The sequence below is a fragment of the Misgurnus anguillicaudatus genome, chromosome 9 (assembly GCF_027580225.2).
Source record: "Misgurnus anguillicaudatus chromosome 9, ASM2758022v2, whole genome shotgun sequence".
In the NCBI taxonomy this organism is placed as follows: domain Eukaryota; kingdom Metazoa; phylum Chordata; class Actinopteri; order Cypriniformes; family Cobitidae; genus Misgurnus; species Misgurnus anguillicaudatus.
The window spans coordinates 20,676,393-20,695,078 of NC_073345.2; the positions used below are offsets into that span (position 1 = coordinate 20,676,393).

The 18,686-nt window shown below is 39.0% G+C and overlaps 1 protein-coding gene across 3 annotated transcripts in view; it reads left to right on the forward strand.

The window, feature by feature from the left end:
• The window catches only part of myo5b (myosin VB), a 51,226-nt gene extending 36,353 nt beyond the window's left edge, over positions 1 to 14,873 (forward strand). For 2 of the 3 annotated variants that reach the window (XM_055179615.2, XM_055179614.2), the window contains exons 24-40: positions 2,130 to 2,275; positions 2,357 to 2,476; positions 2,611 to 2,745; positions 3,009 to 3,071; positions 4,479 to 4,718; positions 6,500 to 6,576; positions 7,642 to 7,719; positions 7,998 to 8,196; positions 8,289 to 8,382; positions 8,466 to 8,597; positions 9,636 to 9,787; positions 9,900 to 9,989; positions 10,097 to 10,247; positions 12,437 to 12,731; positions 12,830 to 13,004; positions 13,078 to 13,158; positions 13,297 to 14,873. In XM_055179615.2, the coding sequence (XP_055035590.1) occupies positions 2,130 to 2,275; positions 2,357 to 2,476; positions 2,611 to 2,745; positions 3,009 to 3,071; positions 4,479 to 4,718; positions 6,500 to 6,576; positions 7,642 to 7,719; positions 7,998 to 8,196; positions 8,289 to 8,382; positions 8,466 to 8,597; positions 9,636 to 9,787; positions 9,900 to 9,989; positions 10,097 to 10,247; positions 12,437 to 12,731; positions 12,830 to 13,004; positions 13,078 to 13,158; positions 13,297 to 13,449 (2,381 nt within the window). In that variant the 3' untranslated portion in view covers positions 13,450 to 14,873. The remainder of the gene's footprint in view (positions 1 to 2,129; positions 2,276 to 2,356; positions 2,477 to 2,610; positions 2,746 to 3,008; positions 3,072 to 4,478; positions 4,719 to 6,499; positions 6,577 to 7,641; positions 7,720 to 7,997; positions 8,197 to 8,288; positions 8,383 to 8,465; positions 8,598 to 9,635; positions 9,788 to 9,899; positions 9,990 to 10,096; positions 10,248 to 12,436; positions 12,732 to 12,829; positions 13,005 to 13,077; positions 13,159 to 13,296) is intronic. The other variant, XM_055179616.2, reaches the window with a different exon arrangement.
• The last annotated feature ends 3,813 nt before the right edge of the window (positions 14,874 to 18,686 follow it).

Sequence of the window (18,686 nt, forward strand, 5' to 3'; positions counted from 1 at the left end):
TCAAAGCGGTCTGAATAGTTAAAAGAAAATAATCGGCTGTACTTCACAGACTTTTTTGGTTGTAGTATCTTTATCTTTGAACTTTTAACTTCTGGTTTGTCTTATCTGGACTTTTCGTAGCATTCAGTCAATTGTGTTTTGTTACAGTAAATACGGGCAAAACTTGGACCTAGCATGTTCAATATGAGCTTCATGCAATCACAAATTAATCGCTCATTCCTTATCTTAATGACTTTGTATAAGGGTCGAAAGCAACAAAGTCACATGTTTATTATACCGGTTATCTCTATATAAGCGGTTTAATAGATGGCTGTTCTGTTATCAGGACGCACATCTAATGATCCTCTTTAAATCAGTTCCGAATTTCAAGATACTTTTTGAGTATATTTTTATACAGTAAGATTGTGGATATACGGTACATTTCAGTACACTGTATAATGTAACCATATAAATGTAACGCAAAGGGATAGTTCACCTAAAAATCTGTTAAAAATATGTCATCATTTACTCACTCTCATGTTGTTACAAACGCGCATAAATTTCTTTGTTCTGATGAAGGAAGATATTTTGAGAAACCAAACCGTTCTTGGACCCCATTTACTTCCACTGTATACTTTTTCCTACTATGGAAGTGAATGGGGTCCACAAACGGGTGAACCATCTCTTTAAAGTGATAGTTTGCCCAAAAATGAAATTCTGTCATCATTTACTCACCCTCACCATGTCATTTGTAACCAAGCAGATCTGGGGCATCATTGACTTCCATTGTAGGAATATGGAAGCAAACGATGCCCCTGATCTGTTTGGTTATTAACATTTTTTAAACAATCTTAACCTCAACAGATTTGGATCAAACTTAGGTTGAGTAAATGATGACAGTATTTTCTAGGGCTGCAACGATTAATTGCGTGTCCCATTAAAAATGTCTCTGAAATCGATTCAGAGTCGATTTTGAATCGATTCTGTGTTTCATGCACAGCTTGTGCATGTGCTACGGCATTTGGTCGGTAGGAAGTCCTTATCAATCTAAAATCATTATGAGGCGGAGTCGTTTAAAACATGCATGTTTAAAAGCAACACTCGTTAAACAAACTTATTCAAAATATTCTTTATTATCATGAAAATACCTGAAACAATTTGAAGAACAGCGATATAGATATTTCTATAGACATTTCCTGGAATAGTTTGTAATGCTAACTTACTTCTTTTATGGCACAAAGGGAGTTTCTGCACGAGAGCGCCCCCTGGCTTTGGGATGTGCCGGGATTTCACCGTAATTCAGTCCTTCCAGAAAAACGTGGAGTTTTTTTGTGATTGTTGCGGGCAAAAATCCTCGATTTTGCGGCACGTTTTCTTAAAAAATGCGATGGAATATGCGGGATATTTATGCGATGGAATTGCGGGAATTTGCGAAAATTGCATAACTTGCAAAAGCTGCAGTGATGTTCACGTCACATAATCACGTCACTTCATAACGTTCCCATGGCAATAGAGGACACGGCTGTGTAAATGCAAAATTTTTCAACTTTCTGCTAATATATATGTGACTTGTTGTTACAAAAATGTGGAGATTATGAAATCATGCAAGCCCCGCATATTTTGTGCGCGGAAATATGTAATTAATGCGGCGAAAGTGCGTCGTATTTGAAAAAAATGCAGCCCCGCATAAATATGCAGACTTTGGCTGATTATGCAATATATCGCGTGATCGCACAATCGCGTTTTTCTGGAGGGTCTGGTAATTCATTAAAATTCATTCATTGAGAAAACCCGCATTTGCACGATTAATCAGCCCTAGTATTTTCATTTTTTGGTAAACTATCCCTTTAAAGCTGAATGGGAAAGGATAAGATGATCTTCTTGTAGTTTCACTGGTAGAGCATTGTGTTAACAGCGCTAAATGTCGTAGGTTTGATCCCAGAGACTACATATACTGATAAAATGTATAGCTTGAAAAAGTCACTTTGGATAAAAGCAGCTCCTAAATGCATAAATGCAAACTCAAAAACATTATCAGTATTACACAACCATATTTAGGTAGGTTGTAGGGCTCACCTATGTCCTCTGTGGTTTAGTCTAGCTTGTCTGGCTTATTGTTTTATTGTGAATGCCTTCTTTGTATGTCTCAGGCAAGGTTGGAGATGCGTCAAAGAAGGAAAGCAATGTGCAGGCTGAACTGGATGAAGAGAGATCACGCTATCAAAACCTGCTCAAAGAATACTCCAGACTGGAGCTAAGATATGAAAACCTGCAGGAAGAGATGTCCTCCGTTAAGGTACATTTTTAATAAGAAACTTAAAAAAAAAAAAAAAAACGTTTTGGAAGTCTAAAGTCTTTATGCCCTTCCTTGTTGTAGTTTCATCCCGGCCATCGGCGTAATCCCTCCAACCAGAGCAGTCTGGGCTCAGACTCCAACTACCCATCTATCAGCATGTCTGATGTTGGAGACACTGATGACACCATCCAGCAGGTGGAGGTAAAGCAGTTTGACTAGAGATCTACCAAAACCAGTAAAACATCCACAGCCTGAAGGCATCTCTATGATCAGAGAATTTTCCTGGGCACAGTAATGTTTTATTACAAAGGTCATTAATGTTCTTCCCTTTGCAGGAGATGGGCATAGAGAAGGCCGCCATGGATCTCAGCGTGTTCATGAAGCTGCAGAAGCGAGTACGAGAGCTGGAGCAGGAGAGAAAGAGGCTGCAGACCAGCTTGGAGAAAGTAGACGATCTGAACAAGCGCAAGGCCAGTTTATTTCTCATGTTTTATCAGTGGCCTCCAGACAGGTTGTCCATAGCTTAACTAGTAGAGGATGATGCTAACAATAGCAAGGTCTTGGGTTTGATTCCAAGTGAGCACATGTAAAATGTATAGCTTAAATGCATTAGAAGTGGTTTAATCTGCCAAATACATAATAAACATTAGTTATTTCAAACAGCCTTTCATGTGCACTTGCAACAATCTTATCTGATAATTGGTGTTCACGTTGTTTGTCTTTTATCTCACAGAGTAATGAGAGCAATGGTTCAGACGAGGATGTAAATGCAGACCTGGCCTACAACAGCCTAAAGGTAATAGTGCATAAACACCATCCACCATCGAATGTTGGTTTTAGTGCTCATCGATTTGTGTTCCACCATCGCTCTGCTGTTTCTGGTCGTTTTGCCTTTATTTTTTGGTTTATGTAAACCAACACAGTACTTACTCTTATTGGTGACACGAGGACAAACTTTGGAAATAATACCAAAATGGTCTTTTTAAGACTTCTTGCTGTACATGCGGGTCTTTGGCTATTAAAGGGACATTCCACTTTTTTTGAAAATATGCTCATTTTCCAGCTCCCCTAGAGTTAAAACATTTGATTTTTACAGATTTTGAAACCATTTAGCTGATCTCCGGGTCTGGCGCTAGCACTTTTAGCATAGCTTAGCATAATCCATTGAATCTGATTAGACCATTAGCATCGGCCAAAAAAATAACCAAAGAGTTTCGATATTTTTCCTATTTAAAACTTGACTCTTCTGTAGTTACATCGTGTACTAAGACCGACGGAAAATTAAAAGTTGCGGTTTTTTAGGCAGATATGGTTAGGAACTTTTTAGCGCGATGCTAATGGTCTAATCAGATTCAATGGCTTGTGCTAAGCTATGCTAAAAGTGCTTGTGCCAGACCCAGAGATCAGCTGAATGGATTCCAAAACAGTAAAAATCAAATGGTTAACTCTAGGGGAGCTGGAATTTTAATTTTATCAAATCAGTTTTGTTTGTTTTGAAACGTCAGTGGAGTTGAATTGCTTTATAATGTTAAACTCTGATCAGAGCAAAGTGCAAGAATGAAGAAATCAAAGCTAAAAGTTGATCTGGTGGTTGTGCAGCTAGGTGGAGCTCAAGGCGGTTGTATTATATAACAGATTTTCTTGTTGTTGTTTTTTTAAAGCTTCCCCACACTGCATTATTTTTACATAATAACTGCTAATGGTCTCACTCTTCAGCAAACACTCTGGTTTTGATCCATGCTTTAGCTTCAGGGTTTAGATTCTCTTTTTCTTTAATGACTGCAGTTTTGCTTGATTTTGTACTCGCTTTCTTTCTGCGTTTTACTGTTTCTCTTTGCAATGCACAAACAAACAGGTTTTGGGGTATGTAGAACGGTTTTGCTTCAGCCTGATGGCCACTGTTGTTGTTTTTATATAAAAAAATCAATAAAGGATTATGCCAGGGGTCTTCAATTCATCTTGTGGAGGGCCACTTTCCTGCAGATTTAAGCTACTGTACAACTCCAGTTACACACACCTCCAGTTAACCGGCGGCAGCTACAGTAATCCAAGTCTTCAGGATAGTGTAAACATACAGTATATGCAATTGGAGCTAAGCTCAGAGCCGCACTGGCCCTCAAGGACCAGGATTGATTGTGAGACAATATGCACAATGATTATCCCACTTTTAGATTGTATTAATGTATATTTGTGTTATCTACAGAGACAAGAGCTTGAGACTGAGAATAAGAAGTTGAAGAACGACCTGAATGAGCTGAGAAAAGCAGTGGCCGTCAACGCCTCAGAAAACAGCTCGCCCAACGAGCTTCAGGAAGGCTATAGCGTGCTGCTGAATCAACTCAAAGAGGCCAATGAGGAGCTGGAAGTGCGCAAAGAGGAAGTTCTTATGCTTAAGACCCAGATTGTCAACACCACGAGACAGTTAGAGAACACTAATCACATTGTGAGTCTGAAAACATCACCGCATGTCAGTTAACATTCATGTTGTAAAAACTGATATTGATATGCTTCCCATTGGGTACTGAGATTAACCTGTGCAGTCATAGCTTCAGGTTTACCATATGAATCGGATAGGTTTATTTTTTTACTCTCATAGTCTGAAGATCACAAATAACAGCTTTTTGGTCTGGCATTGTCATATATGTGACCCTGGACCACAAAACCAGTCATAAGTAGCATGGGTATATTCGTATTAATAGCCAAAAAACATTGTATGAGTCAAAGTTATTTATTTAGTTTTAATGCAAAAAAAATTAGGATATTAAGTAAAAATAATTTTCCATGAAGATATTTTGTTAATTTTTTACTGTAATTATAAAAAAAATTTATCATTAGTAATATGTGTTGCTAACAAATTTCAAGGCGATTTTTCCCCCCAATATTTTTATTTGATTCCAGATATTCAGATAGTTATATCTCAGACAAATATTGCCCTATCCTTATAAATGAATTAATAAAAAGCTTATTTATTTGGCTTTCAGGTGATGTATAAATCTCACTTTTAACAATTTCCCCTGGTTTTGTGGTCCAGAGTCACATCAGTTATATTATTCAAAATACATAAACATTCCATCAGACTACATTAGGTCCCTTAAAATGGAAATTCTTCAGGTTCCAACCAAACCAGCGGACGGATGGATGGATAAATAGTTAACATGTACTAACAATAAACAATGCAGCATTTAGGGATAGTTTACCCAAAAATGGAAATTCTGCCATCATTTACCCGCATTCATGTTTTACAAACTTGTATACATTTCTGAACACAGTGGAAGGTATGTAATGAAGCAGGAAACAGAAGCACTATTGATTTACATTACATAGTAGAATAAATACTACTTTGGAAGTCAATGGTGCTCAAAAATTGTTTGGTTACAAAAAACATAAAGTTGAGTAAATGATGCCAGAACTGAACTATCCCTAAATGCTGCATGTTTTATTGTAAGTACAGTACTGTGCACCACCACCAGACTTGTTGTTTTAGAAGTTTAAATGTCTATACATATTTATTTTTCAATCTATTTTATTAAGATACAAACAGAAATACAGGAAATATGTACATTTTACAAAGACTAAATGTCTTCTTTAGGCATTGTCTGTGTTTAGTGTGACCTCTCTTGGTTGGCACTAAACACATTTTATGCGTTTTTGAGCAGAATGAAGTAAAAAGTAAAGTAAAAATGATTTAAAATTAGAAATTAGGATTTCATTTTATTTAGGTTTAAGAGATCCTGCAGTTTACTCCTAATGCTCAAGTGGAAGGGGAGTTTACCCTAAAAACTTGACACATCAGTTTACATTTCTATACAGTTTTTAAGACTATAAACACATTTCCTGTATTTTCTGGATGTATTCTATTAAAGAGACTGAGAAACAATTATATATGATCACTATAATATTGCAAAAAAAAAAATATTTAATTGTGGCATGGTGGCCTAAGACTTTTGCACAGTACTGTACATGTTAACTAATGCATTAACTAATGTTAACAAATGCTGTACAACTTTATTGTAAAGGGTTATCATATTTATTTTCTTATCTGTATGATGTTTTAATAGCAGTTTTAATGAAGTTGTCTGATTCAGAGTTGAAACAAAAGAGCTAATGATCTCCCAGTACTGTTTACCTCTCCGAACCTTTGTTTTTGTTTTGCTTGTACGTTTTAACACAGAACATTTCCCCTGCAAGTATTTACATTGCTGTTTTTGTATTTTATTCCAACAGAATTCCAATGACGTATCAGAATATACCAACAACAAAAACAAGAAGCCAGAGGACGTGGTGGATGGCGAGTCCAAGAAGTAAGACTTATCTGTACAGTCACAGAATTTTCTATAGTTTCTCAGCCTTTTTATATCAGAAGGCATTTTCTACCTTGCATATTTCTAATCATTAACAAACTTGAGACTAGGCATCCGAAACTTATTGTGATTTTGTTCCTCATATTTTTGTGTGGGTAACTTGAGAGGACTTGTAAGGAATTATCCACATTTTCAACAGAAAAAATTACCTTTCTCTCTGTTCTGGCCACTTGAAATCTACCTGATTTTTCATGCATGCAATTTTACTTCTTGTGATTGTCACATCTCCTTATATACACTCACCTAAAGGATTATTAGGAACACCTGTTCAATTTCTCATTAATGCAATGGTGTAATTGTGTGGGGGATATTTTCTTGGCACACTTTAGGCCCCTTAGTGCCAGTTGGGCATTGTTTAAATGCCACGGCTAACCTGAGCATTGTTTCTGACCATGTCCATCCCTTTATGACCACCATGTACCTATCCTCTGATGGCTACTTCCAGCAGGATAATGCACCATGTCACAAAGCTCGAATCATTTCAAATAGGTTTCTTGAACATGACAATGAGTTCGCTGTACTAAAATGGCCCCCACAGTCACCAGATCTCAACCCAATAGAGCATCTTTGGGATGTGGTGGAACGGGAGCTTTGTGCCCTGGATGTGCACAAATCTCCATCAACTGCAAGATGCTATTCTATCAATATGGGCCAACATTTCTAAAGAATGCTTTCAGCACCTTGTTGAATCAATGCCACGTAGAATTAAGGCAGTTCTGAAGGCGAAGGGGGGTCAAACACAGTATTACTATGGTGTTCCTAATAATCCTTTAGGTGAGTGTATGTACATTACTTGGGCAGGCAGTTCACCCTAAAAATGAATGTTATGCCCTAGACATATTGCAATAACCCAATTCATTGCAAAATAACCAAGTTACACTTGAAAAGGAGATAGGTAATCCAAATGTATCTGTCTTCTTGTCATATTTCTCTTCTTCTGCTTTTTCTCTTGTCAATCTGCTACTGCTGCTCTTTCTCTCGGGCTCTCTATTACTTGGATGCCAGTAAAGCACAAGACTGGGTGTTTTTGAATGAAGATGGGGAGCTTGGCCTGGCGTATCAGGGTCTAAAGCAGGTTGCCAGGTTGTGCTTCAATTTTCTAGTAGCTTTCCAAACTTTGATTCAACTTCATTTATTTTTTTCCACCTTTTTCTTTACAGAAGACATTTTGGTGGTCTTTGTTTGTAGTGACCTCAATGTTTTTATTTGTCTCATCAATTAAAGACCTATGGGCGCAATAATGTGTGGCATATTTGCTTGTTCCTGTATCTCACAGTTGTTAGCAACACAAAGCTCGTTGGTTCATTCACAAGGTAACACTATAAGTTGTTTTAACATAGATGTAATTGCATTTGTCTTAGGTTGCTGGAAGACCAGCTGAAGACGCAGTCTCGTAAACACAACGATGAGCTGGAAGCTCTTCACACGCAGATCGAATTGATGAGGAACGACTTGGAGAAGAAGCAGGAGATGCTTAACAACTTCTCCACCCTCTCTCCCGAGGCTCTGGTGGAGTTTAGCATACAACAGGAGCTCACGCGTCTCACCAATGAAAACCTGGTGAGAAAGCTTAACCTTAGTTGCATTTGTGTCCTCTATCCCATATTGATTTTCCCGCTAAAGGTGAATGTAATGATGGTTTTCTTCTTCAGGATCTCAAGGAAATTAAGGAGAAGCTGGAGAAGAATGAAAGGAAGCTGAAGAAGCAGTTAGGGATCTATATGAAGAAAGTAAAGGAGTTGGAAGGTAAGACGTCTGCATTCATCTGCGTTCATGATGTGTTTTGTTGGCGCTGTTGTGTGTGCTCACGTGCAGTTGATCTCTAACAGTGAGTCAGACCACCAGAAGCAGGCCAGAACTAACCAGACAGGTCACCGTACAGAGGAAAGAGAAGGACTTTGAAGGCATGCTGGAATACTACAAAGAAGATGAGGCTTTGCTGGTCAAGAGTCTGATTACAGGTCTGCACTGGGTTTTACCCATCAATTTTTTGGGAAATATTTTTTATAATCCTTTACTTAAAGGTCCTGTAGTTACATATAATAAATGAAGAGTTTGGTTCCAAAATGCAATAAATCCATTTTTAATAATTTGGGTAAAAATGTGTTTTCTATACCAAGAAAGTGACAATATGAAAACCACTATTTTCTGTTACAAACTTTCAGCATCTTTAGGTTATAAAAACATTAAAAATTCAAATCCATAATTTGATTTTCAAAGATTTATTATAAAAACAGATTAATCTATTGAATCAATATATAAATGTGCATTCATCTTTGCCATGTTATATTCATTTTGTTGATTCATTTAGTATAGTATATGTCATTGCTGCTGTCATCCTTGGGACGTCACCGCTGAACTTTTTTGACAGCGATCAGCTGTAAAATGTTTTGGTTCTGCTCGATTGGTTCATGACTTCGAGTAAAATAATGGAAAGTTTTTCATAAGATCTGGGGTCAATGTGTTAGCATGACAGAAGCTTGATGCTGTCGTGTGAGAACAAGCAACAGCCGGCATTTTTCCTTCGCCCGAGTGCCTCTTACGTAAATTTTCGATTTTGATGGCTTTCGTTTCTTTCCCGTCACTGAAAACTACCACAGATTTATCAATGCCATCAAAAGTATTATTTTGTTTTTGTTTGTTTGTTGATCACGAAGTACAAAGTAGACGGAGAAAACTAGGATTTTGTGTATTCAAAACACCGCAATTATTGTTTACAATGCGTGGAATGGTGCGCTGTGATTTGTTGAGCGGATTTATTGCATTCTGCAGAGATAGAGGACTTGTGTTTATTGCATTTGGGAAAAAAGGGAGAAAAGATGACAGAATAACACGACAGATATCGGATTTTGCATAAAATTAAAAATTAACTTTTTAATAATTTACCAGATACAATACTGATTTTGGCGGTAACTTTTTATTTTTAAATGGCGTTTATCACATTTTGGAAACAAATTCTTCAAATATATGTGTTACTTATATTGATTTCTTGTTTTTAGACATGAAGCCCCAATCTGTGTCGGCCACTGTCCCCTGCCTCCCTGCCTACATCCTCTTCATGTGCATCCGTCACGCAGACTACATCAACGACGACCAGAAAGTTCACTCACTCCTTACCTCAACCATCAATGCCATCAAAAAGGTCCTGAAGGTATGTATCATGTTTATGCTCACACTCGTTCCACCACTACATGCATCATTTTCCATCATTCCTGTATCTGCTAAATGTGTCGATGTAAAACGGGAATGTTAATGTCTTTCAGAAAAACAACGATGACTTTGAAATGACCTCCTTCTGGTTGGCTAATTCCAGTAGACTTCTTCACTGTCTGAAGCAGTATAGCGGAGATGAGGTGAGATATCAATCTATTCTTGCTGAAATCTCACAATGCTTAAAGAAACGACTGTTTGGCTCCTTCCCAGGATATTTCTATGATTCTGCTGTTGTTTCCTGTTGTAGGCATTTATGACTCAGAACACACCCAAGCAGAATGAGCACTGCCTGAAAAACTTTGACCTTGCAGAGTATCGGCAGGTACTGAGTGACCTTTCCATTCAAATCTATCAGCAGCTCATCAGAGTGGCAGAAGCATTCCTGCAACCCATGATCGGTAAGTACAACCAGACATTGAGTTGTATTTTCATTGGTAGTTAAAGTCTCTCTGTAGTCAATCATTTTACCACTTAAAACTCATCTTTCAGCATCATAATAGCATATGTAAAAGTTTTACATGTCACAGTACTTTCTTCATGCTTTAAATGTAACTCTACACCCTTGCCTCATTTATTACACACGGATCTAAAATATGCGAATCAGTCCCTGCCTTTACTCAATCACACAGCTCAAGCAATAGATAATATGAATATGCAAATTACTCCCAGCTCCACTCTTTTGCACCACCTTGGACCATATATATATATATTAATAGATGCTACCTCCTGCTAAATCTGGTTTCAAACAATGCATACATGAACTGCACTTTTGTAGCACACTTTTTAGCGCTGATGTCAACAGGTTAGAGCATTTACACTGCACTCAGCGCAGAGTCTATGCGGCATCCGCATACAGTCATATGCATACATAATATCTATGACTCAAACTATTGATCAACTCATTCAACTCATTTGTGAAGTAGGAGGCGATTTCAAATTGAAGAATGAAAACTTCAATTTTAATTAGGTTGAATGATGAATTTGCACATGGGTTGTCTTAAGTGTCCCCCCCTCCCCTTTTTGAGTTGTAGGGTGAAAAGGTAAAGGCACTTTCAAATTAATATACCTCTGGCATTCTTTGGTTTAGAAGCCTAATCTTGGTCACTGAAAAACTTTTAATTATAATTTAATTAATATTAAACCAAAAATAGTTATAATAGTTTATTTAAATATATAAAATAAATAATATAATAAAAAAATAATAATGCAATAAGGTATATTTTTATATTTAAAAACAATAAAAAATGCTAATAACATGAAGCCATAAGTCTCAACAAATTTTGATTCAAATTTAATTTCAAAATTACAAAAATTAGGTTTTTGTGACACTTTTAGTGGTTTTACCAACAAAGGCCACTAGGTGTCAGTGGTTTGCTGCCTACTATTTTGACCAATTTTCACAAAATAATTAATAACTGTGACTGCATTATTATTACTGCAAAAAGGAATTATGAAAACAACGTTCTTAAAGCTTTCCAATGATATATAGTTTGTCAAGATTTTAGAGAGATGATTGAAGATTTGTAATATAAATAAGTAATACCAAGTTGACCATGACATTTTAGAAAATTGCTCTCACTATCTCATTCTTTTCTCAAAATGGTGATGAAATATAATGTGCCATTGATATATATAGTAGTTTGTTACGAATGGGATATCAAGTGTTATAAATATGTACACAAACTTGGTCCCACATTTGGGCCCATGACATTTTAGAATTTACTCCTACTACTTTGTACTTTGAAAACTACACACTTATGCTGGATTCACACCAAACGCGGTAGAGGTGGCAAAAATGCGTTATTCGCATGTAGTTGGACGCTTGAAAATTCACGTATGAAATTCTAGTCTTTTGAGACATTCACGCAGAAATCCGCGTCATGTAAGGGGCTTCTGCGACTCTGCTCGCTTCCTGTAATCATGTTACTACTAGAGCAAGCTCCTGACTGGTTAACGTGGCGCAATTTTCCACCAAAGTTCAGATTTTTCAATCTGCGGAGTGCTCAATTCACGCCATTCGCGTGAACTAGACGTCTGAATGAGCAGGATTTGCATCTACCGCATCACCCTAAACGCCTCGTTCGCACCACGAGACCTCCAGGCGCGCGTAATCGCGTCTTTACATTGACTTAACATTGAAATCACTCGCGCTTGACGCCTGTACCGCAGCTGGTGTGAACGCATCATTAGAGCTTTCCAATGATTTTCACCACAGGGGGACCTCTTTCGCCATTCACGCGAACAAGACACGTGAATGAGCCGGATTCACGTCTACTGTGCCGCTATAAACGCCTCATTCGTGCCACAAGACCTCCAGACACGTGGAAATGTGTCTTTACATTGACTTAACAATGAAATCACCCGCGCTTGATGCTTCTACCGCACCTGGTGTGAACGCAGCATTAGAGCTTTCCAACGATTTTTACCCGAGGTGGACTTCTACATTGAGTGTTCAATAAAAACGCCAGTGTTTATGCTAAAACAATTAACAGTCCAGCAGTATTTCAGCACACCTGGGTAAAACGTATTAATCCAGATAAAATACTGTGTGTCATCTCGTAATCCTTTTCTTGTTTAATTTTGGTAGTATCTGCCATGCTTGAAAGTGAAAGCATCCCGAGCCTGGCCGGGGTGAAGCCCATGGGCTACAGGAACCGCTCCGCTAGTATTGACTGTGATAGCGGAGCTCCAGTGGGCTACACACTGCAGGCCCTGAAACGGCAGCTGGCACAGTTTCACACCACCATGGCGGACCACGGCTTGGACCCTGAGATCTGCCAGCAGGTTATTCGCCAGCTCTTCTACTCCATCAACGCTGTGAGCCTCAACAACTTGCTGTTGCGCAAGGATGTCTGCTCCTGGAGTACAGGGATGCAGCTCAGGTATGCATCACTATATAGCAACCTTATCATATTACTAAGTTTTTGCACTTGTTGGTCAGAGGATAGCAAAGCTAATGGAATTCCTTTCTTTTTTTCAGGTACAACATCAGTCAGTTGGAGGAATGGCTGAGGGAAAGGAATCTGCATCAGGGTGGATCTGTTTCCACGTTGGAACCTCTGATCCAGGCCGCTAAGCTGTTGCAGATGAACAAGAAGACTTCTCAAGACGCCGAGGCCATTTGCTCACTCTGTAACTCCCTTAGTTTACAGCAGGTAGATGTTTCTTCTTTTTCATTTTTTTCAATTTATGGATTAGTTTGTTAATCATGCCCTTACTTTGCTTCAGATTGTGAAGATACTGAACTTGTACACACCACTCAATGAGTTTGAAGAAAGAGTCACTGTGTCTTTTATCAGAGACATACAGGTAAAAATATGCATACACCAATATGTGACCAGTAGGTGTAGTCAAAACATATGATATGCACATACCATGCCAGAACATAGACAGTTTTACTTTGGAAAGATATCCTTGTCCAATACATACCGTCATTTCCATCCACAGAATCGCCTCCAGGATCGGGTAGACAACCACCAACTGCTGGTGGACACCAAGCACACTTTCCCAGTCCTCTTCCCCTTCACGCCATCTGCACTCAGTTTGGAGACTGTACACATCCCCGCATCCCTCAACTTAGACTTCCTCACACGGGTTTGAGATCTCAATCTCTCTGTCTTACTCTGAGCTCCACTGAGTCGTACCCACGGCCTGCGGAAAGAGCAAAGGCCCATCGCAGATCTGCTAACACGCAAACTAACATCACCAAATGTGTGGCTGGGATTTACATTATCAGCATGTAAAAGACGGACAATTTCCCTGACCGACTAACTATGGTGTAGTGCTGTAGTTTCTGTGTGTGTTTGTTCAGTGTTGTGTGATGTAAATAAGCTGTCTGCCTTTTCTTTTTTGTAACATTCAACCAGCTGTTTTTCCTGGGTTCTTGTCGTATAATATGACCAACGAAATACAAGCAAGGCTGTAGGCCGTTCAAAAAAAGTTTAAACACTATATATATATATGGATCGGGATGTGTTCATCTTTCACTAATTTGTATGATTACATAATTTTGATCTGAATTAATATATGAGGGCTTTGGGCTACTGACATAAAACACTAATGCAGGATTTATGTGTCTGAACGCTGATGTATCTGTATTAATAAGCACTATTTTTTTATTGTAATGGAAAGTGTATTTTATCATCCTTGCTTGTGCTGAAACACACACTCAGTCGTCTCAGAAACATGGGCTCCCACTGTAAAACAGCACCATTGTCCCATTCACCTCCTGATTTTTTCTTTCTCTAGGCGGACTAGAATCCCAACCGGCTGCCAAGATTCATTCTCACAACCTCTAGCAATTGAAAAAAGCAATTCTCTGCATTGCAGTAACTAGTCTGGATCAGTCTGGCTCTGACTCTATATGCTTTTTTTACTGTGCCTATGGTGACTCCTGTTCTGTTGGACAATCAAATGCAAAGACTTGGGGCCCTGGGCTAACAAAGCAGGGCCAATCAGCTCTTCTGATGGATATGGCAAGTTGAAGTGTGTGGAGCGGGAAGTATGAAGGGATATTTAATGTTCTGTCAAACACTTGTGGTTGTTGTTTTTAAGGGGAATCTTGAATGAGTGTTAAGAGATATGATATGTAAGCTGAGAGGACTTATACAAATGCAAATCGGTCTCCAAACTCTTTTTATAGAAACATTTTACTTTGCACAGCTCTGTAAATAAGTGTGCAATGAAATAGCAATAATCACAAGCACTGTTTACTTCCAAAACTATAAGAAAATAATTTTTATATGATGGATTTTCCCCTTTTGTACGTTGAAAATCAGGAATGCCAATAGAGTGGCTTGTTCTGCATGAACGGGTCATGTCAATTCAGGAGAGTTTTATTTTAAAACATTCATGTATCTTTCAGTTAAATAAGGTTTCTGTGTTACCAGCCTAACGAAACTATAACATGGTTTCTATGACTAGTAGCCTGTCAAAATGTACATCACTGTCAATTTTACATGTATCACACATCACTTTCTGAATTGATATAGTTCTTGGTGCCAATAAAGGACTGTGTATTTTCATAGTTGATTCATATTGTGTGAATATTGCATTGTTTTTGTATATCTGTCGTTATGTTTAGTTTTACTGCCCTCTACTGGGTGTATTTGGCACACTCCACTGTACAAAAGCAGTTGGGTCACGACGTGTTTTAATGCCCTGATCTTAATTGTTGCTAATTACACTAAATTTACTTGATGTAGAAGTGTACATTTATGTTTTATATAACTGTCCGATTTGTTTTTAGTAACAGGAACAGTAGATTGTCATATTGTCAGAGACTACAACAATGTAGGACATTTAAAGTACATGGCAAGTACTAGAACGGATCTCACACTTAAACAGTACTAAGAGGTCTTCAACTCTCACACATTTGCACGCATTTTAGCCAACTCACACCTTGTAAGAGATAACTTTTTCTGCTATATACAATTAATGTACGAGGCGCAGCTCATACGCAGGCAAGTTTTTGTTTTTGCTGAGTTCTAGCCGTTTGGAGTTTTTAATGTGTGCTCAACTCAAACAAAGTAACATTTCTGATTGCCTGGTAGGTGGCACTTGATTATGTATACCGGTAGTTGTGTTTGACTTCTTGCGGCGCCGTAAGGTAAAAACTGACAGGAGGATGACGTCAAAGTACCGCGAGAGCGTTTCGAAATGATACTTTACCTATGATTTCTCGAAGTACTCTCGCGGTACTTTGACGTCATCCTCACGGAGGTTCTTTCGGCGCTGCATGAAGTCGAACAGGCCTGTGTTCCAGACAACTCGGATTTTGGATTTCCTACCTTCGGCTTCAAGGTAGGACAGATGGGACACCCTACGGACTCGTGGACTAAGCGAGCACGCGCAATTTAAGGCCACGAGACCGAAAGTCCACATGAAGTGCGCCATTTGGGACAGGGCCTATGATGTTCTTGCTAGACGCCAGCATAGATATCATATAGAAGACTATAGGCTTGTTTGAGATGCAGCTTGCCTTGCCTGAAATTCAGACGAGAGCAGACGGCTGCAGTAAGGGGAGGAGTGAAAAAAGAGCTTTTAAAGGGCGTTTTGCAGGTAAAATTTTTCAACGAATTTGTGCAATTTGCTTGTTGATAATAAACATTTAAACTGTTATTCATTGTATTTTATGTTGTTGGGCATCACAAAACCCGAAAAAGTATGAAAAAGTACAGCAATTTGCATTGATTCTCCTTTCCCTCACAACGCACTGTATGACGTCACGCTGGGGAGAGAATTGACCAAAGCCGCCTTGAGAGCATTGAGAATGGTCCTGTCCCAAATGGCACACTCCGGACTTGTGGTCCTCCTCAGAGTCCACACTTTGATGACATCACGTAGTCCAGACTTTAGAGACCCTTAATGCGAGTCCACGTGGGTGCAATGGGGTCGTATTTTGGGACAGACTCGAGCTTCACACCGGAAATAGGTAGAGAAGTTGCCCGTCAGTGGTGAACTCCTCCCTACCATCGTCTGATTGGTCTTATTGCTCTTTCGCAAGGACTTATGGGTTGGTAAAGTGTGCGAAGCCTGCTGCAGTGCGGGCTTCGTTGAAGACCACATCAAGGGGGCAAAGGAGGCGCTGATGAGCACACTTCAAAGCGTAAAAATGACAGATGGGACACCCTACGTACTCGTGGACTAAGCAAGCACGCGCAATTTAAGGCCACAAGACCGAAAGTCCACATGAAGTGCGCCATTTGGGACAGGGCCAATGACTATAGAAAGACGAGTAAAGTACAGTTCTGATAGCGCAGATAATAGATAAATACATACATACATACATACATACATACATACATACATAGATAGATAGATAGATAGATAGATAGATAGATAGATAGATAGATAGATAGATAGATAGATAGATACATAGATAGATAAGATAGATAGACAGATAGATAGACAGACAGACAGATGGATAGGCTAGTATAGAGAGATAGGCAGACAGCCAGATAGCATAAGGTTAGCATATCTTCGTGTAGAAAGTAAACAAACAATTAACATACTCGTGCATGCTGGCTTGAGGGGGTCCATGATCCTGTCTGAAATGGGTGTAACTTTATGCGATCTTCAGCACAAACGGTTTTGGCAGCATGTCTCTAATCCTGGAAGGTGAGTGAAGCACGTCACGTCTGTTCGCTGGGACAAGCGACCCAAACGCACTCACTTTCTTACAGCCAGTAGCGGAATGGCAATCGAGAGAGTCGGGACTTTCCCGGGCCGATCTGATAATAGTTATACATTTCGAGTTATATTAGCAACACCGTCTGGCGGCGTGATGTGCGCCGGTTGTCAAAACCGCAGCCCGCTGGTCAAACTGTGCAGGCAGCCTCTCTGCTCAGTAAAGTAAATAAAAGTGCTCAACCTGTTCGGCAGGTCCAAACATGTACAGGATTTATAAAAATACGGTGATCAATGAGCGGTTCCTCCTCAAATGGCTTAGCCTGTCGTGATGTAAAAAGCCGCCGAACGCCTGTTTATTACAGTATGTATGCGGTCGGATCCGAGTGTGCTGCAGCTGCTGACTGCTGCTGCATATAAAATGATCGTGTGATTCGTTATAATCGCATAAACAATATAACAAAGCATCCTTTTATTTCACAAAACAATATATTTGAGATATTATTTGATAGACTAGTAAGTGTGGATTAAGGATGTTTAAAAACCTCTAGCCTGGTGGTCAGGATATGAATGGATCAAATCAGCAGATTTGCGAAGTTTTATTTATCTCCACATATATCATAAATAATAATTAGCAAGGTAACTTTGCAGTATAACACACCATATATTTCCTACGATGTATATATGATTTCCAAATTATATACGTAAGTATTAAACAGCAATAAATGTCTCATCTATCTCTATGGCTCTGGCTGAGTCTTTCTCCACTTCTCCCCAACGTGACGTCATCGCAGAATTGCGTTAAAAAAACCGTTAATACCAAAAACGTAAAAAAAGTGGTATTTAAGACCATTTTTGAGACATTTTAAAAATTATACACATATCTTGAGTGATTTATGTACCCATTAATCGACAGTGGTGGTTAACCTGCAACATACACTTTAAGTCAGACACTTCACCAATCTCGCAGTCCAGTCGACTACAAACGTCAGCATAGGCAGAGATCACGTTCGCGTATTTTATCGCGGATTAAATAGATGCAACTTAAATACCAATAAATTCATTTACATAAAGATGTTTATAAGGAGAATCAACGAAGGTGAACTGTTCGTTACTGGAAAAGGTTACTTAGTAAATGTTGGGATGAATAAATCTAGTGGTAATACAAATTCGTTTCTGTTGTGTGAAATATAAACAGCTCACAGTACAAATAAATCAACACCAATACAGAAGTTTACAGGAACTCATAAAAAATATAAGTGTCATAGTAAAGAACAATTGAATTAATATAAAAACTACTACAGGAATTAGAGTTTTTCGAATTAACAAGTCATCAGCTGACATAACCTGGCCAATGAGCATTAAGCTGTGCCGTCAGCAAGTCTTTTCCCATCGTGCTTTTCGTCAACGCAGTCGGTGGAGAGCAACTGCGCTCGGCTGTAGAATCCGACGAGCCCGCCTCTCCATCGCGAGAGTTATTTTGCACACGTCAGCGTGACATCAGAGCAAGTCGGACACTTTTCTAACCGACATGCATCTTGCGCGGATCACCGGTGATCTATTCTGCGCAGAATTTGCTCATCTCAAACAAGCCTTATATGATGTCTATGGACGCCAGTGACAGCTGACGTCATTTCCGTATCGTCATTCACTTTTCAAATTTGACGCGCCATGCCATGCACATGTCAGCTATGGAAGGCCAACGGGGC